This window comes from Panicum virgatum, chromosome 1K (genome assembly GCF_016808335.1).
Source record: "Panicum virgatum strain AP13 chromosome 1K, P.virgatum_v5, whole genome shotgun sequence".
Classification (NCBI taxonomy): domain Eukaryota; kingdom Viridiplantae; phylum Streptophyta; class Magnoliopsida; order Poales; family Poaceae; genus Panicum; species Panicum virgatum.
Window position 1 is genome coordinate 52011962 of NC_053136.1, and position 25233 is coordinate 52037194.

The 25233-nt window shown below is 53.0% G+C and overlaps 3 protein-coding genes across 6 annotated transcripts; 1 reads left to right on the top strand and 2 right to left on the bottom strand.

The window, feature by feature from the left end:
- Window positions 1-14851: 14851 nt before the first annotated feature.
- LOC120642375 (polyadenylate-binding protein 2-like) lies at window positions 14852-19225 on the bottom strand. Of its 3 annotated transcripts, XR_005662589.1 has the most exons (7): window positions 19024-19224; window positions 18838-18937; window positions 17561-17631; window positions 15528-15719; window positions 15302-15423; window positions 15126-15229; window positions 14852-15077 (listed from the first exon to the last, which is right to left on the bottom strand). XR_005662589.1 is itself a non-coding variant. In XM_039918871.1 (6 exons), exons 1-6 carry the CDS (start codon window positions 19126-19128, stop codon window positions 15181-15183), a joined length of 639 nt encoding a protein of 212 aa, XP_039774805.1. In that variant the 5' UTR covers window positions 19129-19224; the 3' UTR covers window positions 14852-15180. The 3 variants fall into 3 exon arrangements, 1 of the variants encoding a protein (XP_039774805.1); XR_005662590.1 differs by having other exon boundaries at window positions 14852-15229; window positions 15302-15451; window positions 19024-19225; XM_039918871.1 differs by having other exon boundaries at window positions 14852-15229.
- A 259-nt stretch (window positions 19226-19484) lies between these two features.
- Window positions 19485-20608, top strand: LOC120642366 (24.1 kDa heat shock protein, mitochondrial-like). 2 transcript variants are annotated; one of them, XM_039918859.1, is made up of 2 exons: window positions 19485-19858; window positions 19978-20608. In XM_039918859.1, the coding sequence occupies exons 1-2, from the start codon at window positions 19609-19611 to the stop codon at window positions 20388-20390; spliced, it is 663 nt and encodes a 220-aa protein (XP_039774793.1). In that variant the 5' UTR covers window positions 19485-19608; the 3' UTR covers window positions 20391-20608. The 2 variants fall into 2 exon arrangements, with proteins under 2 accessions (XP_039774793.1, XP_039774784.1); XM_039918850.1 differs by having other exon boundaries at window positions 19499-19861.
- A 1585-nt stretch (window positions 20609-22193) lies between these two features.
- On the bottom strand, window positions 22194-23878 carry LOC120642361 (transcription termination factor MTERF8, chloroplastic-like). Its single transcript, XM_039918838.1, has one exon. It carries the CDS (start codon window positions 23811-23813, stop codon window positions 22692-22694), a length of 1122 nt encoding a protein of 373 aa, XP_039774772.1. The 5' UTR covers window positions 23814-23878; the 3' UTR covers window positions 22194-22691.
- Window positions 23879-25233: the final 1355 nt, after the last annotated feature.

Sequence of the window (25233 nt, forward strand, 5' to 3'; positions counted from 1 at the left end):
CCGACGCCATTAACCGGTGCATCATCGGTTCATCCGATGTATGCATTTTCCTTGGTCTGCTTCTGCCATTGCACCGACGTATTCAAACTTCCTATCGTCGGTTCATCCGGTGCCAAACCCTAGCCCGCAGGCCATCTCTGTCATTGCACCGATGAGTACATTTTGCCTTACGTCGGTTCATCCGGTGATACTAAAACTCCCAGACGTGCTCAAGTCAATGCACCGACGTGTGTAATTTGCTTGGCGTCGGTTCAACCGGTGACTTGATTTCTTTTAGGTTTCAGGGCGCTGCCCTGAGACCCGCGTAGGGGCGGCCCTTCGGGCCTAGCTTCGCCTCTCTTCTCTTTGTCATCACTTGAACCTAAAAGCCTGAGTATATCATCTAAGCAAACACATTAGTTCAAGTGTTGCGTGTGTCATCAATCGCCAAAACATTATATTGAAATATGGCATGAGAGGCCATTTTCGCTACAGCCGATGAACATCAGCTTGGAGCGGCCGGCGTGGATTTCCCCGCGGCTGGAGGAGACCGAGCCGAATCTCCCTGAGGGCTACGTCATGAGCCTCGTGCGTCTCCACGAGCGGGGATTCGGCGTCCCCATCAGTAGATTCATGCGGGCGTTGTGCGAGTACTACGGGGCGGAGCTGCACAACTTCGGCCCCAATTCCATCTCGCAGGCGGCGGTCTTCGTCACTGTCTGCGAGGGATACCTAGGGATTGAAGCACACTGGGATCTGTGGGTCCACTTGTTCCGCGGCGAGCTCTTCGTCGAGAACGTGCGGGGCCAGCCGAAGTGGTTCGCGCGCGCCGGCGGCCTGATGCTCCATCTGCGCCCGAGCTGGAAGAACCTGTACATCCCCAACAAGATGACGACGAACAACGCCGCGTGGACTCGAGGGTGGTTCTACCTGCGCAACTTCAGCAACATGCTCCCGGCGTTCACCAATAAGGTGCTTCGGGAGAGACCAGCGAAGTGGGACTGGGGTGTATCGCCCCCGGCGCATCAAGCCAGGCTCGAAGTGCTCACCGACGCGCTGGTGCACCTGGCAAGGAAGAGGTTGATGGCGGCTGCCGTCATCGCGAACTTTCACCGGCAGAGGGTGATTCCTCTCACGGAGAGGAGCCTGCCGATCTTCGGCCTCACCCCCGGGGTCCCGGCCTCGGGCTCGAGGACGTCGATGGTGCTGCTCCCCTGAGGCATCGCTGCCCGAAGGGCGAGGAACGCGGTGGCGGAGTTCCCCAATGACGCAAACGATCTCTGGGAGATCAAGATGCGCCCCGAGCCGGGGTACCTTTCAGTGGTGAGTCTCGATTTCGATCCATTGTCGACTTGTGCTATTCCTTTCCCCGCTTCCTGACTCTGATTTGATTGCGTTTTGCAAGGGGTGAGCCGTAGGTGCCACCCCTCGAGGCCTCTGATCCCGGAGGAATGCGAGGTCAACCGCCTACACGCAAAGGCGGTGAAGAAGCGGAAAGAAGCAGCGGAGACGGCTGCCGATAGGAAGAGGAGGAGGAAAGAAAAGCACGACAAGGCGTGCAAAATCACACGCGTGGAGGGGAAGCCGTGGCAGCTACGCTCGAGTCCACGGATGAGGAGGAGGAAACCTCGGACGCCGAGGCCAACCTCCCGGGTGACGACGAGGCGCCGACAGGCGCGAATTCTCCGCCGGTCTATCAAGAGGCTGGCGACGAGGACGCGCCAGTGACGCTACGTGAGGCGAGGCCCACGCCGGGGTTGTTGGTGGACCCGCCCCTCGCGGGGGCGAAGCGGAGATCGCCCACGCCAGTGGCGGGACGAAGGTCGCCCACGCCGGCGGCGGGCGGAAGATCGTCTACGCCCGCGACAGAGCGGAGTTCGCCCCAGCCGGAGACGGGTGAGGGGATCCCCACGCCCGCGATGTCGATGGGTGGCGACGGGTCCGCGGCGAGCGCGGAGACGCACGCGCAGACGGCCTCGAGGCATCAGACTGATCCGAGGACGACACCCTCGGATCAGTCGTCGAAGGGCGTCAGTGTGCCGCGGGCCCAAAGGAGTGGCACGGGCAAACGCAGTATGAGCGCCCGGTCCGGGTAATTGGTTTTGGTTTTGTTCTTTGCGTTAATTTAATCGATCCCCCAATCCTGCTGACCTCAGCCTTTCTTCCCCGATTTCTAGTTCCGAGGCCGTCGCTAAGGATGCAGCCCCGCTCGCGCCGGCCAAAGCCTTCAAGACCGGGGCGCGCGCCATGCCGCACTCAGCGCCGCAGCCCCCACCCATCGTAGGTATTGTGGCGGAGGCCGCGAAGCTGCGGGAGGCGATGACTCGAGGGGCCCAAGCGGCCCAACAGGCTCGAGCGCCGGGGAATGGGTGCGATGCCGGTCGGAGTGGCATTGAAGCAGCCGCTCAGGCTGACGCCGTGAGGGAGGCCGGCCTGGGTGGCGCAGATGACGCCACTCGGCCGGACGTCGGAGTCGAAGCCGGTAGGAGCGACGCGGATAACGCCGCCCGGCCGGTCGCCGAGGAAGGAGCTGGTGGGGACATGCAGGAGCACCCCGCTAGCCAAACAGAGATGGAAACCCTCGTCCCCGAGCCCCGAGGGCTGGGGTCGAGGGCGTCGCGGAGGAGGAGTCGGCGCCGAGGGCACCGGTGGTGGAGGAAACCCGCGTCTCGGTGCCTGCGGAGGCCCGGGACGAGGGTGTCATTGCGGCGACGACGGCGCAGGCGGCGCCGGAAAATGTAGTGCCGGTGGTGCAGCTGCCAGATAGCAGCGAGGAGTTCGGGGCCTCTAGGGACATCGACCCCGCTGCTGCGGCAAGCACCGCCGACAAGATCGCCGAGTTTACGTCGGCCTACGAGGAGGTGCTCGACGCGGGGACGTCCGAGGGCCCCCGTCACGGGACAATCATCCAGACCGGGGTCCCCCCGGAGTTTCTCCACAACGAGCAGGAGGAGGAGGCCGTCTGGTATGCGCAGATCGAGGCAGGCTCTCAGATTCTGAACCACCTCAATCGCGTCCTGGAGCTCCATAGGACGACGGATTACCAGATCAGTCAGGTAAGCGGCTCCCTCCCGAAAATTGTTCGTATTTGGCCTTGATTTCGTGTGTTTTACCCACGCCTTTCCACTTGCAGCGGCTGAGGGACATCTCGCGCAAAAAGAGCGCCGAGATGACCCGGCTGTACTCTCAGGTGTGCTGGCTTGGGCAGCACAACGCCGGCTTGGTGCTCCAGAACATCGATGCCAACACCAAGATGACGGATCTGGGGGCGCGTCAGCAGACGCTAGAGGAGGAGCTGGCGCGGACCACCAGTGAGCGTGACGTCTAGAGGGCCGCAGCGGAGCAGAAGGCTCAGGAAGCCGAGGCGCAAACCGCCGAGCTGCAGCGCACTAGGACGGTGCTTGAGCAGAAGGAAGCCGAGCTCCAGCGCAAGGAGGCCGAGCTCCAAGGCAAGGAGGCTGAGCTCCAGCGCGAGAAGGCGACCGTCGCCACGCTCACCGGGACCCTCGAGGAGAAGGGCAAAGCCCTTGAGGGAAAGGAGGTGGCCATCTGGAATGCGGAGGCCGCCCTCAAGGAGAAGGAGAACTCCTTATCTTCACTCGAGGAGGCCGCCCGAGTCCAGCAGGAGGAGGCGCAGAAAAATATCGCAGGTGTGTGCTTGAAATTTCGTTGTTTTTGGGTTCTAATTTTTCGCAGCTTATCTTGGTTCCTTTGATTAGAGCTGAGGCAGAGAGTGGCAGACAAGACTGCGGTGAAGGAGGCGGTCAACACCACGCTCGTGGCGGCGCAGGCAGAGTACGCTGACCTGGAGCGGACCGCTGTGAGCGTGTGCCAGGAGCTCGAAGGGGAGGGCGCCATGTCTGGTAGCTCGGTGATCAGCCGCCTGCGAGTGCTAGGTGGCCAGATCGCCGAGCACGCCAATAGCACCTTCCGCCTTGGCGTCCTGCGAGCCCTCGCCGTGGCCTCGACGCACTATATCATGGACCTTGAGAGAGTGTCGTCGGGGTACGTCGTTCCCAACGATGCCAATGCAGACGCCGCATTGGCCATCATGGACGACGCCGACGCAGCCGCCGAGGAGTTTGCCACAGTCCTGGCCGAGAAGCTCGAAGCTGACATCCCTCGATAGCCGAATTCGACGTTGTTGCAGACCCGCAAAGGGGGGATGATAACCTGTAGGGAGACTGGGCCTCGGAGCCCATGTAATGAATTAGTACTTGTCGTGATTGTACTTGTGAATTAAGAAATTCGTTATCGTAAATCGACAGTGTGGCCCATCGAGGCCTTGTGCATTCGAGCCCTCGTTTTCTTTACTCTACTTTCGTGTTCTCGTGTGCGACTTTGGTAAACTTCTGCGAGGAATTTCGCGTTCATAGGCGACTTAGGCGTGGGGTGGTGAGGGGGGTGCCGTATCCCGGAGGCGTAGGCGGCCCCACGACTCGGCTGGCCCTGTACCGTAGTTGCTTATGTCTCGCGTCCGTTTTTTCCAAGTGTACGAGAAACTTAGAGACGGAAATTTTTTGAGAAAACATTGGCGGTTTTTTGGGACGTTCGGGGGTTCTCCCCGTAGTAGCCCCCGAGGGAGGCTTGGCTTTGCCGAGGGTAAAGCCAGGCGTACCTCAGTGTTCGTATGCATCCGAGCCCCCGAGGGTCCGGAAGGTTCCCAAAAAATAAATAAGTAAAGCATACTCCTTTATTGTTTCGGGAAATCGAAAATGCGAGTACAAACAATGTACAAATAGCTCGGAACTCTAAGGATAGAAGCGACGTAGCTGTTGTATGTTCCAAGCATTGGTGAAGACTTCGCCGTTTTCGTTCGCCAGTTTGTACGTGCCGAGCTTGAGCACTTCGGCGATGATGTATGGGCCTTCCCACGGTGGTGAGAGCTTGTGGCGGCCCCTGTTGTCCTGTCGAAGCCTCAGCACCAAGTCCCCTTTGTTCAGGTCTCGGCGCCGAACTCTCTTACTTGATATCTTCGCAAAGACTGCTGGTAGTGCGCAGAGTGTAGGAGCGCCACGTCTCGAGCCTCGTCCACTTGATCCAGCGAGTCTTCGCGGGCTCGCTGGTTCTGCTGCTCTTGATAGGCCTTGAGCCTTGGTGACCCGTATTCCAGGTCCGTGGGGAGTATGGCCTCGGCGCCATAGACAAGGAAGAACAGGGTAAAGCCCGTGGCTCTACTTGGGGTCGTCCTCAAGCTCCACATAACCGAGGGTAGCTCTGTGAGCTACCTCCGGCCAAACTTGTTCAGCTTGTTGAAGATCCTTGGTTTCAGTCCTTGGAGGATCATGCCATTAGCACGCTCCACTTGCCCGTTCGTCTGTGGGTGCGCCACAACCGACCAGTCCACACGTATGTGGTAGTTGTCGCAGAACGCCAAGAACTTCTTGCCTGTGAACTGGGTGCCGTTGTCGGTGATGATCGAGTTTGGGACCCCGAACCTGAGGACAATGTCAGTAAAGAACAGAACGGCTTGCTAGGATCTAATCTTGCCGATGGGTCGAGCCTCGACCCACTTGGAGAATTTGTCAACTGCCACCAACAAGTGGGTGAAGCCCCCGGGCGCCTTCTACAGCGGGCCGACGAGGTCCATCCCCCACACGGCAAACGGCCACATGATGGGGATGGTCTACAGAGCGTGGGCCGAGAGGTGCATCTTTCGAGCGTAGAACTGGCAACCCTCGCAGGTCTGCACGACGTCGGTGGCGTCGGCGACCGCGGTGGGCCAGTAAAAACCTTGTCGAAACGCGTTACCTGCGAGGGTTCGTGGCGCGGCGTGATGACCGCAGGTGCCAGCGTGGATGTCACGGATCAGCTCCTTGCCCTCGGGGATGGGGATGCATCGCTGCAAGACGCCCGAGGGACTGCGCTTGTACAGCTCATCGTCGATTAGGGTGAGGGACTTGGCCCGCCTAGTGAGGCGCCGCGCCTGAGCGCCGCCCGAGGTTAGGATCCCTCGAATCATCTAGTCAAGGTACTGGGTGCGCCAATCTTGCGAAGTGGGGGCCTCATCGATATCCATTGCTTCGGCCTCGTCCGTGGAGGAGGTCTCGAAGTCAATGCCCATGGGCTCGGCCTCGTCCACCGGGGAGTTCCCGCTGTATGGCCCGGCGTTCGAGGGGCCTGGCTCCACCGGATCCTCAAATTCGATGGAGGGCTTGGTGATGTCGCGAGCGAAGATGTTCGGGGGGGCGGTGGTTCGCCCTAACGCGATCTTGGCTAGTTCGTCGGCATCCTCGTTGTACTTGCGCAGGACATGATTGAGTTCTAGGACGTCGAACTTGTCTTCGAGGCGGCGTACTGCTTTGCAGTATGCCTCCATCTTCGGGTCGTGGCAGCTAGACTCCTTCATCGCTTGGTCGATGACGAGTCGAGAGTCAACGCGTACGTCGAGGCGTTTGATGCCAAGCTCGATGGCGATGCGGAGGCCACTGGGGAGGGCCTCGTACTCCGCCATATTGTTAGACGCAGGGAAGTGCAAGCGTATTACGTATCGCATGTGATCTCCGAGGGGTGAGAGGAAGAGGAGGCCAGCGTCGGCGCCTGTTTTCATCACCGACCCGTTGAAGTACACGGTCTAGCATTCAGCCTCGATTTGTGGTGGGGCTAGCTGAGTGTCCGTCCACTCAGCCACGAAGTCAGCCAAGACTTGGGACTTGATCGCTTTGCGGGGGCGTTGGTGAGAGTTTCTCCCATCAGCTCCACGGACCATTTGGCAATTCTACCCTCGGCTTCCCTGTTGCGTACTATCTCTCCCAGAGGGAAAGACGAGACCATGGTGACGGGATGAGCCTCGAAGTAGTGGTGCAGCTTGCGTCGGGCCAAAACAACTGCGAATAGCAGCTTCTGAATCTGCGAATAGCGTGTATTGGTTTCAGACAACACCTCGCTGATATAGTACACCGGCCGTTGGATAGGCAGAGCATGGCCCTCCTCTTGTCTTTCGACAACGACCACCGCGCTAACCACTTTGGTCGTCGCAGCTACGTACTGTTGGCGCTCCTTAAGTACCCCTTTTATCCCTTGTTTATCTTTGATAATGGCATGAATTTAATATCAAAATCACTAACCGTCCTAACCCCGGCCTAATTATTGGTCATTTTCACACTTGCACATATATTTTGGAGAAACTTCATTTTTGCAGGTTTTTGGCCTATTTTGGAGCATGAAATGACGAGGCCCGTGATCGAGCGCTGACACGGGAAAAGATGAAGGCCAAATCCCAAAGGAAGGACCAAAGCTCATGTTGATTCGAATCCCATTCACGCACATCCATCCTCCAAGAAGAGCCCAAAGGACCGAGCCCACGAAGATGAGATCAAGATACTTCGGGATTAAGCAAAACAAATGAAGATTTAAGGAAGGATTCTCTATCCCATCCTTTCCTCGAAGATATCTCCAAGATAACGACGTCCAAAGGGGTGCAATCATGAAGGACATAAACTCTAGAAGACGCGAAGAGTCTACACGCAAAAGATGAGACCGAGGCGAGCCCGAAAGGGGGTAGGCCGGCCGGCCTAGGCCCATGGGGCCGGCCGGCCCAGCCCGTTTTCGAGGCGGTTTGGCCTCCCCTTCAACCGGTGGCTTCCTCGGCTTATAAATAGCTCGCACCTTATTCAACTCGGGGCATCCATCCACCCAGAACTCGACGAAAACCTAGGGCCAAGACCGGAGAGAGACGACGGCCGCCGCAAGTCTTCGAAGTTGTCTAGGAGATGGCTTAGGCCGACCCTAGCCACCGTGGCCTCCCTGCGTGGTTGTGCCGTGGCGGAGTTCATGAGCTAGTTGGATTCATCGATGGTGTGCACATGGCGGTGATGATCCAAAGAAATCTATTATGTAAGTAATGATAATCATGTCTTCCGAATCTATTAGCGACCATGTTCTCTCTTTCGATTTCGTTCTTCTCTTTGGGTTTGCTTCATCCTAGATCTATTATTGAGATAGATCACTTAGCATGATCTTGTAGTCATGGTGGCTAGAGGTTCATGGCGGAACTACCAAAGGGGGTTCGACTTGCTTCAGGGTACTTTTGTCGAAAGTGGTGGCGTCGTGACAGGCCGTTGCCACTAAGTAGGTGGAGTATCGAGGGATCGGATTGGAGATTTTGGGTTTAAAGATGCTTTTGATTGAGATGCATGATTTATTCGCTCGTTAGCTTGAACTACAACTAGATGACGATAGGCCTAGTCATATCTTTGGTTTTGCTATGATTAAGCCTATGTTCATGGATGAGATCAACCTTTACATATCACTCATATCTATTAAAGGTTTACCCTTTATATGCAATCAATGCTTCATGTTAGGATAGATCCATTAGATTAGATGGAAAACATTAGGTAGTTCTTTGTCGATCCACGGATTGATAAACCTTGGGGGAATACTCTAAGGGAAAAGCTACATGAACCGTGCGCTTGTGGTACACAAATTGGGGCGCTACGGAGCGTCAACATGTACAGATAGAGGGGCTCGCCATCCACGGGTGGCGTGAGAATGGGGGCGTGAGTGAGCGATGCCTTCAGCCTGTCGAGGGCTTCTTGAGCTTCGGGGGTCCACGTGAAGCGCTCGGTTTTCCTCAGGAGTCGATACAGGGGTAAGCCCTTCTCGCCGAGACGCGAGATGAATCGGCTGAGGGACGCTAGGCATCCCATGACCCTCTGTACCCCCTTTAGGTCTCGGATCGGTCCCATCCGAGTGACGGCCGAGACTTTCTCAGGGTTGGGTTCGATGCCCCGCTGGGGCACAATGAAGCCCAAGAGCATGCCTCGAGGGACTCCGAACACGCACTTCTCGGGGTTGAGTTTTACCCCTTTGGCCCTTAGGCAATCAAATGCGATCCTGAGATCGGCAACCAGGTCGTCCGCCTTTCTAGATTTTACAACGATGTCGTCGACATATGCCTCTACGTTCCGCCCGAGATGGTCCTCGAAAACGTGGAGCATACACCGCTGATATGTAGCTCCGGCGTTTCTGAGGCCAAAGGGCATCGTGACGTAGTAGTACATGCCGAAAGGTGTGATAAAAGAAGTCGCGAGCTGGTCGGACTCTTTCATCTTAATTTGGTGGTAACCGGAGTAAGCATCAAGAAAGGATAGAAGTTCGCATCCCGCAGTTGAATCTACAATTTGATCAATGCATGGCAAACGAAAGGGAACCTTCAGACATACTTTATTTAAACTAGTGTAGTCTACGCACATCCGCCAACTCCCATTCTTTTTCTTCACTAATACAAGATTAGCTAGCCACTCGGGATATAATACTTCCTTGATGAATCCGGTCGCCAGAAGTTTATGCAGCTCCTCGACGATCGCCCGGTGCTTGAGCTCGTCGAAACGTCGCAGGCGCTGCTTCATCGGCTTGGAGTTGGGTCGGATATCAAGGGAGTGCTCGGAGACCTCCCTCGGAATGCCAGGCATATCCGAGGGGCTCCATGCGAAGATGTCTGTGTTGGCACGGAGAAAGTCGACGAGCACCACTTTCTATTTGCTGTCGACGGTGGCGCTGACCTGCAACGCCTTGTCGTCGGAGCGATTCGGGTCGAGGGGCACCTTCTTGATACCCTCGGCGGGTTCGAAGCTTCCTGCGTCTCGGTGCGTGGAGTCCAAGGCCTCGCTTGCCATTTAGTCGAGGGTGGCTGCGAGGGCCTCGCCCTCCGCTTGAGCCTCCGCGTGCTCAACGCACTCGACATCGCACTCGTAGGCATGCTCGAACGAAGAGCCGACGATGATGACACCCTTCGGACCCGGCATCTTCAGCTTGAGGTAGGTGTAGTTTGGGATGGCCATGAACTTGGCGTAACAGGGACAACCAAGAATGGCATGATAAGATCCCCGAAACCCCACCACCTCAAAGATGAGTACTTCCTTGCGGAAGTTGGCTGCCGTGCCGAAGCAGACGAGTAGATCGATCTGACAGAGGGGTTGGACTCGCCTCCCCGGCGCAACGCCATGAAATGGCGACTTGCTGGGGCGAAGCTTGTTCAATCCAATCCCCATTTGCTCCAAGGTGTGGGTGTACATGATGTTGAGGCTGCTGCCTCCGTCCATGAGCACCTTGGAGAAGCGGGTATTGCCAAATGATGGGGTCGACAACAAGCGGGTACCGTCTCGGGTGCGGGATGTAGTCGGGGTGGTCTTCGCGGACAAAGGAAATGGTGTCCTTCGACCAGTCGAGGTAGGATGGCGTGGCCTTGGCGACGGAGAAGACTTCCCGGCGCTCACGCTTGCGCTGCAGAGAGGTCATGTTCGTCGTTGGTCCTCCAAAGATGAAGAAGGCATTCTCCACCGGGCGGAACTCGTCATCTCCACCCTTGTCGCCAGCATCCTTTTTCTTGTCCTCATCGCGATGCGCAACGCGGTTGTATTACTTCCTGAGCATTTCACACTGCTCGAGGGTGTGGTTGATCGAGCCCTTGTGTATGGGCACGGCTTCTTGAGCATGTCGTCGAATAGGCCGCCTCCACCTCGAGGGGGGCCTCGAGGTCCTTTGCGGTCCGGGGCGGCGATGAAGGCCTCGTCGGAGTCTTCTGCCTGCCTCGGTCTACGCTGGATTGGTGGGGCCTGCTTCTTCCCTCTCTTCCCCCGCTTTTGTTTCTTGGCGGGGGCGTTGATCTTGGCATTGCCGCCCTCTTCGGGCGCATCTTCCTTGCGTTTGTTCGGCTTGTCGTCGAAAATGGCATCAACTGCCTCCTCGCCGGCGGCGTAGTTGGTGGCTGCGTCGAACAACTCGTTGGTGTTGGCGGGACGGCTTCGCGCAAGCTCGTACACTAGGTTCCTGCACGTCGTGCCCTCGAGAAAGGTGTTGATGACCTCGACGTGGGTGACGCTGGGGAGCTCGGTGCATTGCTTGGAGAAGCACCGCACGTAGTCGCGCAGGGACTCATTGGGCTTCTGTCGACACCCTTTGAGGTCCCAGGAGTTCCCAGGGCGCACGTACGTGCCCTGGAAGTTGCCCACGAAGATCTAGACCAAGTCAGCCCAGTTATGGATCTGGTCCGCGGGCAAGAGCTCGAGCCACGTTCGTGTGGCATCAGTAAGGTGAAGGGGAAGGTTGCGGATGATAACTGCGTCTTCCGTCTCACTGCCCAGCTGGCATGCTAGGCGGTAGTCGTTGAGCCAGACTACGGGATCAGTCTCGCCCGAGTACTTGACGAGGGTGGTGGGCTGTCAAAAGCGTGGGGGAAAAGGAGCGGTTCGGATTTCCTGACTGAACGCCCGGGTGCCCGGGGGCTCCGGTGACTCGCCCCTATCGTGCTCGGGGTCGAAGCGTCCACCCCGTCGAGGGGTGTACTTCCTGCCGTTGACGATGTAGCGGGCGTCGCCGTCGCCGGCATGCCCGCGCGTGTCGTGGAGTCGCTCCCTTGCAGGAGCCTTTCCGATGCGGTCGGGCACCGAGGGTGCCTTCGCGTCATGCGCTACGGCTGCCTTTCCCTTCCCTCCTGGTGGAGTGTGCACCGAAACCTTGTGCTCTTGGCGTGCAGTACCACCGAGCTGCTTCGGGACTATCGAGCGCATGCGAGACGTGGAGCTCTCGGCCTGCTGCACAGCAGCTTGCTCGATGAGTGCCTGTGCCTCGCAGCGCAGGTTGCGACCCGAAGTCGTCGACGGCTCGGGCATCGCTTGGAGTAGGTAGGCCGCAGCGACGAGTTTTTCGCCGGCCGTTTTCAGTTCCGGAGGATTGTCGACGTTGTCATCGGCTAGGATCCGCTCCCGGGCAACGCGTGCCGCCACCTGGGCATGTGCGCCTCGCGCGGTGCGCTGTTGCTCGAGTGCGACGCGCAGCTCCTGAGTCTGCCGACGCTGCTCGTCGAGCTTGGCTTGAAGCTCCTTGAGCTGCGGCAGCGGTGCCAGTCGTGCCGCCGAGCTTAACGAAGAAGAAGGGGCCGCAGCTGGCACCACCGGTTGGTTTGCCTGCGCGTCTGCCCCGCCATTCCCGTCATCACCCGGAGCGTTGTCCTCTTGCCCGTCCGCGAGCTGGACCATGAAGCACTCCCAGGCTGGATCGTAATCCCCCTCGCTGGAGTCCTCGGAGCAGGTGAGGCAGTAAGCCGCCGCGAGCTGGAACGAGCGGAAAGCGTCGGGGTCGCGGACCCCGGAGTAGTCCTCGGCCTCCTCGGCCGTGAAGTTGTCCATGAAGAAGCTGATGTCGTCAGCGATCGAGCTCGCCGTCTCGGGGTAGGAGTCATTACGAGACGATGCGATGAGGTTGCGGATCGACAGATGGTGATGACCCGGCAGATCTTCATACTCGGCGAAGTTCGTGCTGGACGAAGAGTCGTAGGAGGCAGCGTTGCGCATCCCGATGGGGAAGGGCAACGCCGCAGTAGCGCCCCCCTGGGAGGCACTAGGGCTGCAGTCGATGATGGTACCGTCATAGCTGGTGCCAAAGCACGTGATGACGAAGCGGTGGCCCCGTCGGCCGCGACGCTGAGCCGTGACATGGCAACCTCAACCCACGTTGGGGAGCTGAGGCGTGCCGCTCGGCGCCGCTCCACGCGCGCTGGTCGCGAGTGCTGGCCCGAGCGCCTGTTGCGCCGGGCTAGTGAAGTCGGAATGTCAGGGTTGCGTCTGGGCGAGAGAAGTTCCATGAGGTAACTGTTGCCGGTTGCTCTGAACTCAAGGCTCCCGAACCAGATCACGTATCTTGCTGGGAGCGGATCCGAGACGCCTATGGGGAATGGGTTGGATCAGCTCGCCATCCCTGGAGATCAAATGGGAACAAAAGAGAAAATGTCACGCAGCCGCCCCTACCTGGCGCGCCAATTGTCGGTGTCCTGACCCGGCGGTCCGGGCCCAACTAGTAATGCTGCGTGTTTCCTCGTCCCAGATGTGGATGCAAGAGGCAACACAGTAACGCACGGGTTTATCCTGGTTCCGGCCTCGGGGCCGTACGTCCAGCAAGGGAGTGTGCGAGGGTACTGTATTATCTTGCACCGGAGGTGCCTGTAGTAGGGGCTACAGGCGAGGTGAGAGAGGGAGGGAAGCTCCCAAGTCTCTGCTAGAGAAGAAGTTGATTGAGGCGTGTGCCAATATCGGAGGCTTAGTGGTGCTGAGTGTTGCGTGCTATCGGATGGTTCTGACCGCGACCCCCTTAAAGGAAGCCCGTCTCCTCCTTTTATAGACACAAGGAGGGACGGTGTACATGCACAGGGGATCGTGGAAGTCGCCGTCTTTTCCCCGAATCGCGGGGGTGCAGTGGTCGAGCACTGTAGGAAGTACACTGTGGGGCATGGCGTCGGGCGTGGCAGTTGTCCTGAACATCGTCCTTGGCCTTGCGGAGATCGCGCCGGCGTCCTGTCAGCCCCAGCAGGCGCCGTGGTTGCCGCTGTAGGGTGTACCGTCTTCCAGGTGTGGCGTGGCGGTGTTCCGTGGGCCCTGCAGGCCAGAGTCTTGCATATATATGTGCGCCATCGGTAGTGGGGCACGTGGCGGTCCCGGCCCCCCTGGGTGGAGTGCGAGCGCGTGCACTAAGGGGGTCCGGGAGTCACGTGGAGGTCCCGGACCCCCTCGAGGGGGGAGGTCCGGACCTCCGATTGCTAGTGCTGAGCATCCCTCCTTGGGGGACACGTGGTGACACCGGACCCCTTCCCGAGCAGGGGATGGGTCCGGGGCCGTTGGTGTGGTGAGGTGGAGTCCGGACAGCAGGAGTTGGCAGAATAGTAGCGGGAGCTGTGCCGAGCATGTCTCAAACCGCGTCGCAGATCCCTACAGCGTTACCACAGCGTCCGGGATGGCGGAGCAGTGACCGGAGTTGGCAGACAGGACTCCGATCACAGCCACTGTGGGGAATGGCGCCCTGACGCCGCCTGTCCTGGGCGCTGTGGAGTGGTTGGCATTTAGTGCCTCCGTACGACGGGCGGGTGAGCGGAAGGGCCGTTTGTCCTTTTCGTCGAGGGGTGGCCTCGAGCGAGACGGAGATGATTCGCCCCGCTCGGGGGTAGGTTCGCTACCCTCGAGCGAGGCGGAGACGATTTGCCTCCTTGAGGGTAAGCTCGCTACCATCGAGCGAGGCGGAGACGCGGGGCGTGGTCGAGGGTCTCGATGGGAGCCTTCGAGCGAGACGGAGATCACCCCGCGAGTCCAAGGGGGGTGCGGATGGGCCGCAGGCTGGGCTTCTTTGAGTCCTTTCCTTTCTTCCAGATTGGAAGGATGCCGTAGGCCTTCGTGGGCTCAGTTGACTAGTATGTGTTTGCGTTTTTAGGGTGATTTTAGTACCCCGATTAGGGTGCCTCTAATCGTGGTCCCCGACAGCTGGGAACTTGGAATCCGAGAGGACAATGGATGCTCCATAGAGTACCAGAGCTTTGGATGCTGATACTGTTGTGGTGTTACTGCAATTGCGTGAGAAACGCCACTGAAACCAAACTTGGGGTTGTTCGGCTGATCCAATCTCGACTTATCTCCTCTCACATAATATCATTCATTCTACCAGCTGAACTTTATTCCCTAGATCAGCCGAACAGCCTCTTAGATAGTCATCTACGCCGAGTCTGGTCAACGTAGCGTCCAAAAATCTTGACTCCCTCCCCAGTGTTTCTGGGTGCTTATAAAAAATAAAAGGCCAACATGTACGATATAAACAGCAAACTATAACAGATATGATACGATACAATCACACAAACAGGCCAGAGCGATGATCGTGGCGATAGTGGCTACGGCTGCTTGGCTTCATTTGGATTTGTACTGATGGCGCATGTTTAGCTGCATCCATATCACTGTCAATTCTTCAAATGTACATCTCTTAGAGCTGTACAAGGCCGTTAGAATCAAGAGCAATTAAGAACCCGATGCCCAAAAATAAACTGGGAAACATGTGAAGCCAGTGAAACCAGATCCCTTGGCTTCACCGGCTTCACGCTAAAGTGCTCTACAGTATCTGAATAGTGACAAGCCAGATCCGGTAGAAGCTGTGCCAAAAGGGGTCTAAAAATGCTAAAAGAATACTGAAATGACTCCGGGAAAATAGCATGAGTCAGTATTACAGTGATGTTTGTTACTACGTATGGCATCACAGCATGCCGATATTACAAGTCGCACATGGCGGCACAAAAGACAACTGGGGTCTGGGGCAGGAGCATTCAGGCCGCAGCAGTGTCTACTATGAAACGGTGCCAATGAAACAGCAGCAGGTAGAGTAGAGTAGAATAGAATTTATTCTCGGGACTGTCTAGGATGGATTTGCATTTAACTTTATGACCCCAGTACTTCAGAAGTAAGGCCTGTAGCGCATTGGCCGGCGGAATCTTGGAGCCCTCCTGCAAAGACATAAATGAATATGTTAGAAAAGAAAACTAGAAATCCACATAATAAAAGACCACAAAACTTACCCATAACCATATGGGGGGAAGTACGGCGCTCCGTATGATCTATATGGGTAGCCATGGTACGGGTTAAACCCGCGTGGTGGACGCTGCTTCATCCCAGGGACATTAGTCCTCTTCGGTGCAACCTGTTGAGCACAAAGCAAAGCGCGAAAGCTAGAGCATCGTTCATAAGCGTTTTTGAACTTAACTTCTTGAGATCACATTGAACCACTGCCAAATATTTTTGTACCTTAATCTGGCGACCATGCAACTCTGATTCATTCAAATTAAGAGCCTCCTGGACAGCTTCTTGTTCCAGAAATTCAACATAAGCAAAACCTTTTGGCTGCCCAAACTTGTCGGTCAAGATTGTCACCCGATTGACAGTTCCACAAGCTTGGAAGTGCTGCTGTACTTCTTCTGGTGTACACGCATAATCAACCTATGGTATATGATCATATCCGTAAAAATGGTGTTAACTGAGTGCCGAGTCAAATGGATATAAATATTCACAGTAGTAAACTAAGCATCAAACAGGTGAAAAGGTCCATAATAAAAAAAAGTAACTAAGTGGAGCGGGTCCATATTTGATGCCATAGCCATATATAAATAAAGAAAACCATCACTCAAGCAGTGTGCAAAATAGTTGTTGAGAGTTGATGTTAAACCTTACAGTGCTTAACTCCCTAAAAGACAGCCCTTTCATTTTCAAAATAAGCTTGGTAGAATCCAAGAACGTTTCATTTTAAAGGTACACTCTCTAGTATTCTCTGGACGCATATGTATCACAAAATAGGTGAATATGTTCAGGTGACAAACAATGTGTATTTTAACTGGTAATGAAGCTTAGGTAAGGGTGCCACTTTAGAAGAAAACTGAGATACCAATTTTTACAGGTAAATACAATGTAAGACACACAACATTAAAGGGGATATATTGGAGATATCTGAGTCGATAGTAAAAAAAAAAGAAGTAACACCTTATTAAGTGCCTAAGACTGTGCAAAAAAACAATTTCAAACCATTTGTTGCAAAAAAAAACTAACACAAGAATGCAACGGAAAGAAGTATGCACAGTCAGTATTTTTTTCCTTGTAGCATCTGGAACTGCTATCATCTAAATTGATCACATGCTGCAAGTATGCCACACCATCAAGAAGGTGCAATTCCGTTTTCTTTAACACTGTTGTTAATTTCTAAAGTGAGGGTCTGCCTTCTGCATGTCACTCATATACACCTAAATATCAGCCAGTGTTTGTTCTCATGTTAGTAAGAAAAGGAAGTCACCACTCACCACAATATGATCCAATAAAATACAATTGTTAGGTGATACGAGGATTAAAAGGAAAAAGGTAGGAAGATAGGGAGAGCACAAGTTCACAGACAGCAAAGTATAGTGTCAATATTAAGGTGTCCTATTGTTACACTTACATGCCATACCTATGCACCACTCAGGTGATATCATTGGGGACCAGCAGCTATGAACGTCACTGCATCAGATGCCATCTCCAGTCAAAAAGGCCATTCCAAGTGTACACAGCAGCTCTGTGCTGACTTCCTTTGCTTCGTCAGGGAGGTTTCCTAAACTATAATATCTATATTATACTTTTTTACTCTTCTTTTTTTTCTTTTCTTTTTCCATGCACTTCTTTTATATTTTTTTCAGAGATCTTTCTATCTTTTCTTTTCTTTTCTTTTTTCACACTAAGCTAACTCTAAATATGGGCCAGGCGCCCATTAGTCAATTTGAAAGGCTTGTTTAAGCACACTACCCTGCGACCATCACAGTTTAATTAATGCATAAAAACAACAAAATAAGACACCATAAAGACAAAACGAAGGAGTATTGATGTGTACTGATAGCAAAGGATGTTGATAAAGCGCAAATAAGACACTTCACAACAGAAGCACATTGCATTCTGAATAACAGAATAAGGCATCGGGGCAAGGAGGCAATACTGAAATGTGGAACAAGCTCTGAATCATCATTTCAGTAGGCAAGCAATCATTGAATTTCAGAGTGAGGGAATTAGGCTGTGGGCTTTTTGGCGGGAAACATTTCATAATTATGTGAGAACTGCCAATGAAATTTCCAGTTGGCAACTGCACAATATGTGTGTACTATTTCATAACACAGGCATCCACATTTTCTACTCTATGTTTAATATCACATAGAAACTGTATAGAAATTTAACAGCAAGAAAACATACTCATGCAAATATGCATCAAAACACAGGCGCATACACCCAGAGGAAAGAGAGAAAGAGAGCTTATAAAATCTTACATTTCCAACATACACAGAGCGGGCATCCACCTGCTCCTTCGCCTCAGCTGTTGATGCACTAGGGTCACCTCCTGCAAAAAAAAAAAGAGCGATTCTGTCAAGAGAACTTGCACCCTGTACTAGACCAGCAAGCTAAAATTGAAGTACACCCACGATCAAACTAAAACATGATAGACCAGCATGTCCATGAGAAGACAACATAGAAAAAAAAAATGACGGCTCATCAAGACAGACATTTGAATTTTCTTTTGATAGATGGCACGTTGAAACATGGGACATGGACCATATGCACACAAACAATTGATAACTTTTTAGAACATCGACCATCAGTATTCAGTAACTTATAAAATATTTCGTTTAGAAGCATGAAATTCATACATGTAGATTAGCTTTAGTATATATTCATAATCTCATAGTCTTAAAAATCAAACATGGCAGAAAACAAAGACCCACCAGAAAGAATCCCAATTCACAAGAGATAGCAACCTATATTCTGTCTAGATTCTAGAATAAGTTTTCATTTGAAAACCATCAAACAGTGAGGCACAACAAAGTGAACCCACAGAACCAAGTATGCAACTACACAGAAGAATGGATTCACCACTTCAGTGAAAGAACTACTTTCATCGCATGTACATAAATCCATGGTTACTGGTATAGTTTAGAGTATGCAGTAAGCAATAGATGAAACATATAGATTGCTGATTTGCATAATTAGAGATCGGTGAATAAGATATAAATGATAATAGGCAGAGGAACACAGGAGATTAAAGGATCTAAAAAATGGTGGAAAATCAAGGGAAACTGTGGCAAATATAACTTTAGACACGGAGGCTCTTCAGCGCGTTTATGGTCATAAGTGACCAAGGACATAATCTGAAAGTATAGCTAGACTCCATGTCAGATTGGATTCTAACCACCGTGAGATCATAATAAGTTCATAACACACAAATACAAGTTACACGCACAACATGTAAGCAATGGAAATCTGGAATCCAGTTGTGAAAATATCAATGGCATGATTGCATACTTCAGGTTAAAAAGCACACAAATTAAAATGGTGCAGGATTAGTCACTAGCTGACAATTTTACTGAGTACTACCAAATAAGGAATCCGGTCATATTTACAGGCACTGACCTTAACTGGCTCGAACAGCCTTAAAGCCCCTTCTATGCACAGATCGTCAAAAGTATTTAGCGAAGAATATCTCATAGTTTTGTAGCCTAAATACACCGCAAAAGTTCAAGCATCGAAGGGAACACATTGGGAAGACAACCCTGCATCTCCTTGGCGACCTTGGCCTGCATATCGCGGAGGGCGGCAGCCTCCTCCTCCATCTCCTTCAGCCTGCGCTTCATCTCGTCGAGGTCCTGCAGCTGGACGAACCCCAAGGGAGTCAGCTTCCCCCACAGGCCTAGGGTTAGGGTTTAGCGTAAGAGAGACACGGATCCAGGGATGGTACCTTCGCCGCGTCGTCCCCGCCGGCGGCCATATCGACGTCAGCGCCGTCCATATCGCCGTCCTCCGGGATCTCCTGGCCGTACACCTCGTGCTCCTCCTCGTCCATGGCGGCGAGAGAGCTCCTTCGCCTCCCCGAATCAAATCCCCCCCTGATGGCCCCCCCGATTCGGTTGCGGCAGGTGCTGGTTCGGTGAGCAAAGAGATCCGTCGCCGGCCTACTCGCCTCGGACGGGACGGAGAAAGGTGGGTGGGCTTGGGCTGTGAGTTTAAGGATGGGCCTTGTGGTGGGCTTGTGGCCCAGTTCGTCGTGTTAACGTGTCTCTCGCCTGGTAGGTGGGCCCGCTCGAACGAGCGGACCAACGCGCGGCGGCAATGCGGGGCACTCCCGCCTTTTCTGGAATGTTCCGCCGCCGCAGGTTCCTCCGGAACCTTCTGAATTCTTCTTCTTCTTCCCCAAGCTGCGCCGCTGTATAAAGTTCCCCCACTTTCCTACGGCATTTACACCACAAGGCAAGAAGGAATTCACGAACATCCCAGCGAGAGAGCAAGCAGATCAATCCAGCGAGGAAGGAAGAGGGGGAGTGTCATGGCTTCCACTGTGGCTTCCAAGAGGGTCGTCCCGCTGGTCCGCGCGCTGGAGAAGCTCTTGGCCGCGTCGCCCGCACCCTGCGCTGTCTCCTCTCTTAGGCCGGTGGCAGTCGCCGGCGGCCTCCGCGGGTACAACACCGGCGCTCCGCTCCGGCGTTACGAGGGTATCGAGTCGGAGGACGACAGCGTCCGCGAGTACGAGGGCCGTCGCGGCGGCCGGGACTTCGCTGTGCCCAGCCTGTTCTCAGGTAGTCGTCATCCTCGCGCCATGCCTGCCTCATTTGCTTCGGTCTCTCGACTGGGACAGTAGAGTTCGATCGCGTTGAAATGGCCGGCCGGTGCTGACTCGATTTTGATCCCCGCCCAGATGTTTTCCGTGATCCGTTCAGTGCGCCGCAGAGCCTCGGCCGCCTGCTGAGCCTGATGGACGACATCGCGACGGCGGCGCCGGGCCGCGCCGGTGCGGTGCGCCGTGGGTGGAACGCGAGGGAGGACGAGGAGGCGCTGCACCTGCGGGTGGACATGCCAGGCCTGGGCAAGGAGCACGTCAAGGTGTGGGCGGAGCAGAACAGCCTGGTGATCAAGGGCGAGGGCGAGAAGGAGGCCGGCGAGGACGAGGCCACCCCGCCGCCGAGGTACACCGGCCGCATCGAGCTGTCGCCGGAGGTTTACAGGATGGACAAGATCAAGGCCGAGATGAAGAATGGCGTGCTCAGGGTGGTCGTGCCCAAGGTGAAGGAGGAGCAGCGCAAGGACGTCTTCCAAGTCAACGTCGAGTGAAAATTGGACTTCGAGTCTGAGCGGCTACTAAGCTAGAATTCCTCTTTTTTTTTTAATCAAGATCTTACTACTAGCCTTTCTCTTTCGTCATCTTGTGCTACTAAGCCAGAATGTATTCAGGAACGGTTTTGCTTTTCGGTGTCAGATCCAGGGGATTTGCAGTGAGTATGGTGTTCACGCTCTGTCCTCTTCTAATCGAAGGCGTTCTATTTTTATGTGATCTTTTCCAAGCAAATCAAATGCGTAAGCGCCCGAATCAAACGTGAGCACGTTTGGTCGCTTAAGTACATGAACCGAGAGGACACGACACGCAAGATACAGAAACGACCTCGGTCACGCCGGTGGCGGAGCAGAATAGGTAGCCACGGCGCATCAGCCGGAGCGGTACCCACTGGAGGAAGGAGACACATCCTCGGAGTCGGAGAGATCCGGGACTGTTTGCCGTATAATTCTGTCAAGGTCACCGAGTTTACCAGGCGCTCCCGTACACTTGGGAACGAAACCTCGACGCTCACAAGTTCGCAAGGCTCCCTTGACGAGACGACCCCTTCCCGAGGCCCAGACCAGAGGCTGAGCGAGCGAGCGAGCTCGTCCAGGACAGAGGGCGCGAGGAGCGCGAGCGGACAAGGTGCTTGAGGCCAAGGAGCGGCAGCAGCCGCCGTGAACCGCGCGCGTCGCCGGCCAGCAACATCCTAAAATTCAGCGACCACATGATCAACACTTCACACCATTGACACTGACTGACCGACCCCAGCAAGCACACGGCGGTTCTGATCTGCCTCGCGCAGGAGTGATCGAGGACCCGATTACAGATCAACTCACTCCACAGAAGGGGAAGCAACCGGCGGTGAAGATCGGTAGCGAAAGCGACTGCGCAAAGTAATCTGGCGCCTGATTAGAGATAGCGTGTTTTTGGAGCCGAGCTGTTTCCTGATTAGATGAGTATACATCTCGTTTATTTCAACCAGGGGATTTCTAACAAGATCACAATGTTTCAACTTTTAACTAATTTTAATATATCTGCTTGTCGTAAAACGACAGTCTGAAAATGATCTTTTCCCCACCCAAAATGGTGTAGGACAGTGATAAATGCGGTTTCATAGAGCCTTGGTGGTTGGATTGTTTCATATTCTCATGATTCATGTTCTTCATTCGACAAAGCCAGACATGAGTGTAGCAAAAAAGACGGATCCAGTCAGCTCTTCATGTTTCTCATTCGGCACGCAGTACTTGTTTATTCTAAGTGACCAGAAATTGAATTTGACACCCAGGCAAGGAAAATGTTTCCAGTTTTTATATCATAACAGCACTGCAGAAATTATTAAACTTAGTAATGGAGAATCGGTTCATAGATCAAGCGGCCAATTCATTACATGTGACCTGATGATAACGTTGTCATTAGTACACTTTCATTCAGTTTGAATCATCGACTAAACTAAAAGAAGACATGAAAAAGCAAGTCCTTTGACAGAAGTGGAGCATTGGAATGAATAAGCTAAAATGCTACTAAATTTATATTGCACTTTTTAAAAAAAAAAGATATCCGAGGCATTCTCTGATATCTTTAGCCAGCAAACAAGATAGTAGATAACTCACAATAAGACTACTGTTCAGTGCTGGTTGCAAGCAACTCTTGAAGTATTCAAAGTAAGGAATATTGTTTATAGTATTGAGCTGAGAAATATACTTCATATTGAAATATTTGATAGGTCGAGAATTTAGCACATGAAAGTAAAAGTTAAGCATGGTCAATGACTAGACCTGAAACACATAATGAACAGAGAAAAGGATGACATCAATCTGTGACAATGATGGAAAACTCACCTAAAATGATGGGTCAAAGAAATGGTATTGAAGCAAGTAAATCCACTTCAGCACACAAAGTTGGACATTACTACATCAGTCGTACACATTAGTGTTCGCAAGGATCCTAGATCCATTAGTTCATCAACAGGTAGCTCAGAGTACAGGCAGAGCCCCACTACCATCGATTCACCTTTCATTGTCTCTCACGTGTCGCTGCAACAACAACATGTCTAGTTGTCTTCATAATTCATTGACAAATTAGACTTGCCAATAGCATTGCAGTCTAGCAGCCAAAATTGTTTCAGGTAGCAAACCATAATAATCAACTTCATTTTACCACCAGGTGGCATAGATAGGTGCATAAAGAATGCAGGGAGATAACAGCAGTCAAGTGGAAAAATGATTCTCTCTCTGTAGATCAATTGTCTATGCCTTAACATCCATATGCTGGGTCCTGGGAGGCAGGATGGACTTCAGTATCTCTACTTGTAGCTATTACATTTCGATGTCATCAGATATTTTCCCTGCACAAGTAGTAGCATAAAAATCTGCAAGCCCTGGAATAGTCTCCCTGTGAGGATCAATAAACTTCTGGAAAAATTTCTTCTCGGATATACAAACTGCATTGTAAAAGTCGACGTTTTCCTTCGCAAGCCCCTTCGCCTTCAGAATGTTGATGAAATAATGCCGGGGAATAAGCCGCCTCTCCATGCTATAGCCTAGTACTGGTGGCCTAAGCAAGATGTACTGAAGGTTCAACCCAACATCCACCTTCAGGAACTTCAATGCGCGACTCAGCTTACCTTCAGACATTCTCAGAATTTGTGGTGCCCTGCGCACTGCAAGGGCTAGCTCTGCCTCTGAGCATCCAAGGGTCGCCTTCAGGAGATCCATTTTTGCACCAATGGAATCATGACCCACGCAATGGACAGACCACAGGGCAGCTTTGAACGTCCCTGTATTGCGCGGAACACCAAGCTTCTCAGCACATGCCAGCATTTCCTTGACACGCTCTGGCTTCGATGTTAGCACCTTTGAAAATAAAGCAAGATCAGAGGCTGTTAGGCCGCACTGCAGTAGAAGCGCCATGTTGGGCTTGACCACCTCAAGCTTCTGACCGAGGAGGTACGGGGTCCTCTTAAGGGCGAAGTGCAGCAGGTCGAAGGTGCCAAGCAAGGAGAGATAGAACTGGAGCCGGGAAATCATGGATGGTGCGACGAAGATGTTGGGGACGATGCTAATGATGCGGGAGATTTGGGCAGGGGATAGCCCGATGCTGAGGATCTGGGCGAAGCGAGGGGTTAGGGTTTTGTCCACCTTACAGCAGAGGAGCTGCGGGTGCCTGGCGATTCCGGCTGCAATGTCCTCTTTGGCGAGGCCGGCGCCCGCGAGGAAGGAGAGGACGGCGTCGGGGTTGGCGGGAGACTTGAGGTGGGCGAGGCCCTTGGAGGCCTTCGCCGCTTGCGCTGGAGTGAGCCCGCAGGTGGCGACGAGGTATTCTTCTGCGGCGAATCGGGCGGGAGAAGGGGCGGGGGTGGTGGTGGAGAAGGGGTGGTGGTGGTGGGGAGGGAAGGCTGCGCGGACGCCGGAGAAGAGATGGTTCCGGAGGCGCAGCATTGCGATGGGATACGGCCGCACGGCGGCGGCACGGGGATGGGGATGCGGCGATGTGCGAGGCCCGGGCTCTGAAATTTGCCCTTTTACGGTTTTGCCCCAAAGGTGGCTGCCGGCGGTTTGGGCCGGAGCAAGGCCGCTCGACCCACGGGAAAAAATTCTGTCCGACTGTATTTCTATATTTATTCTACTCGTTTCCGCATTTTTAAATATGATGGAAAGCGGGTAGAGGTGCATCCCATACGTATTTGTGGTATTCCATTTTGAATCGAGATGATCCCGTATTAGTCCTATATTTATAAAATTTTAAACAAAATTAATAGGCAAATTATATGTGCTCTCTTGTTCGTCAACATCAGTCGGTGTACTTCATAGTTTGATCATAGAAAACATGAAACATTGATAATATTTTTAAAAAATAGTTTGCGTAAAAGAGTGTACAGTGTTACATTCATGCAAAGTGAATGGTGATTAAATAATAATGCATTTCAGTAAATTTTTCGGTTCTCGCCCGTCTCCGTAACCCATATATCGTCTCGTTTCTGCTCCAGCACCCGTTTTCCGTAATAAAATATGGAAACGGAAATGGTTGGGGTTTTACCATCCGTTTTCATCCCTACCCACACGCCCGGTGTGTTTATGTACCCGAAATACAAAGAAATTAAAATTTCGAATGAATCCAAGCGCTAATAGGTGAAAATACTTTAACACTAATTCATCCGAATAGAGCTAGTAGAGTAGGCTAGACTTTAGGTAAGATTTAAAATTTTTAACAAGCATATAAGTAATAGTTGCTGCTAAAGCTTAGCAATCAACTTTAGGTCATCCAAATAGACCCCTAGAAACTTAACACTTCCGATACATAGCTTTGTAAATCTGCCACAATTATCACTTATACTTGCCATCCACGATCAAGGCGACGCTCACCCACCTTGTGGTCGTGGTGTCCTGCATTAACAATTTTGACAATGATGGTTTAAGGAGGAAAATACAGGAAAATTGAGGGTCAAGAACTGATTAACAATTTACCAATATTTTTTCGAATCTACATCTTAAGAGTGGTAAAATACAAACTTCTTCTTGTATATGTCCCTGCGAGTCCAGATCCCAACCACTTCATACAGTACGAAAGTTAATTAGCTAAGTAATTGTTTTAATTGAAAAAAAACTCCTAACCATTATTTGTAATTATTGACATATTTTTTTTGCGAAAAGGAAGAGCTTTACTGAATAACTTAAGTGTTTACATCCTGAGCAGCTAAGTGCTCGACGCTGGTAGGACGGCGTTCACGCCAAACTGCACTATGGTTCAGCCTTTTGGCCAGCTGGGCTAACTCATGTGCTAACCTATTACAAGCTCTTCCAGTATGACGAAACTCCACTCCGGGAACTCTTCCGGCCACCTCTAGGGCTTCTCTGATGA

Excerpts from the sequence above, each read along its gene's own strand:
- LOC120642361 (XM_039918838.1), bottom strand. The coding sequence starts at position 23,813 with ATGCTGCGCCTCCGGAACCATCTCTTCTCCGGCGTCCGCGCAGCCTTC.
- LOC120642366 (XM_039918850.1), top strand. The coding sequence starts at position 19,609 with ATGGCTTCCACTGTGGCTTCCAAGAGGGTCGTCCCGCTGGTCCGCGCG. Across the intron at positions 19,862-19,977 it reads GCCCAGCCTGTTCTCAGGTA|ATGTTTTCCGTGATCCGTTC; the intron begins GTCGTCATCCTC and ends ATCCCCGCCCAG.
- LOC120642375 (XM_039918871.1), bottom strand. The coding sequence starts at position 19,128 with ATGGACGAGGAGGAGCACGAGGTGTACGGCCAGGAGATCCCGGAGGAC. Across the intron at positions 17,632-18,837 it reads GGTCGCCAAGGAGATGCAGG|GAGGTGACCCTAGTGCATCA; the intron begins GTTGTCTTCCCA and ends TTTTTTTTGCAG. Across the intron at positions 15,424-15,527 it reads TGCATGGTCGCCAGATTAAG|GTTGCACCGAAGAGGACTAA; the intron begins GTACAAAAATAT and ends TGTGCTCAACAG.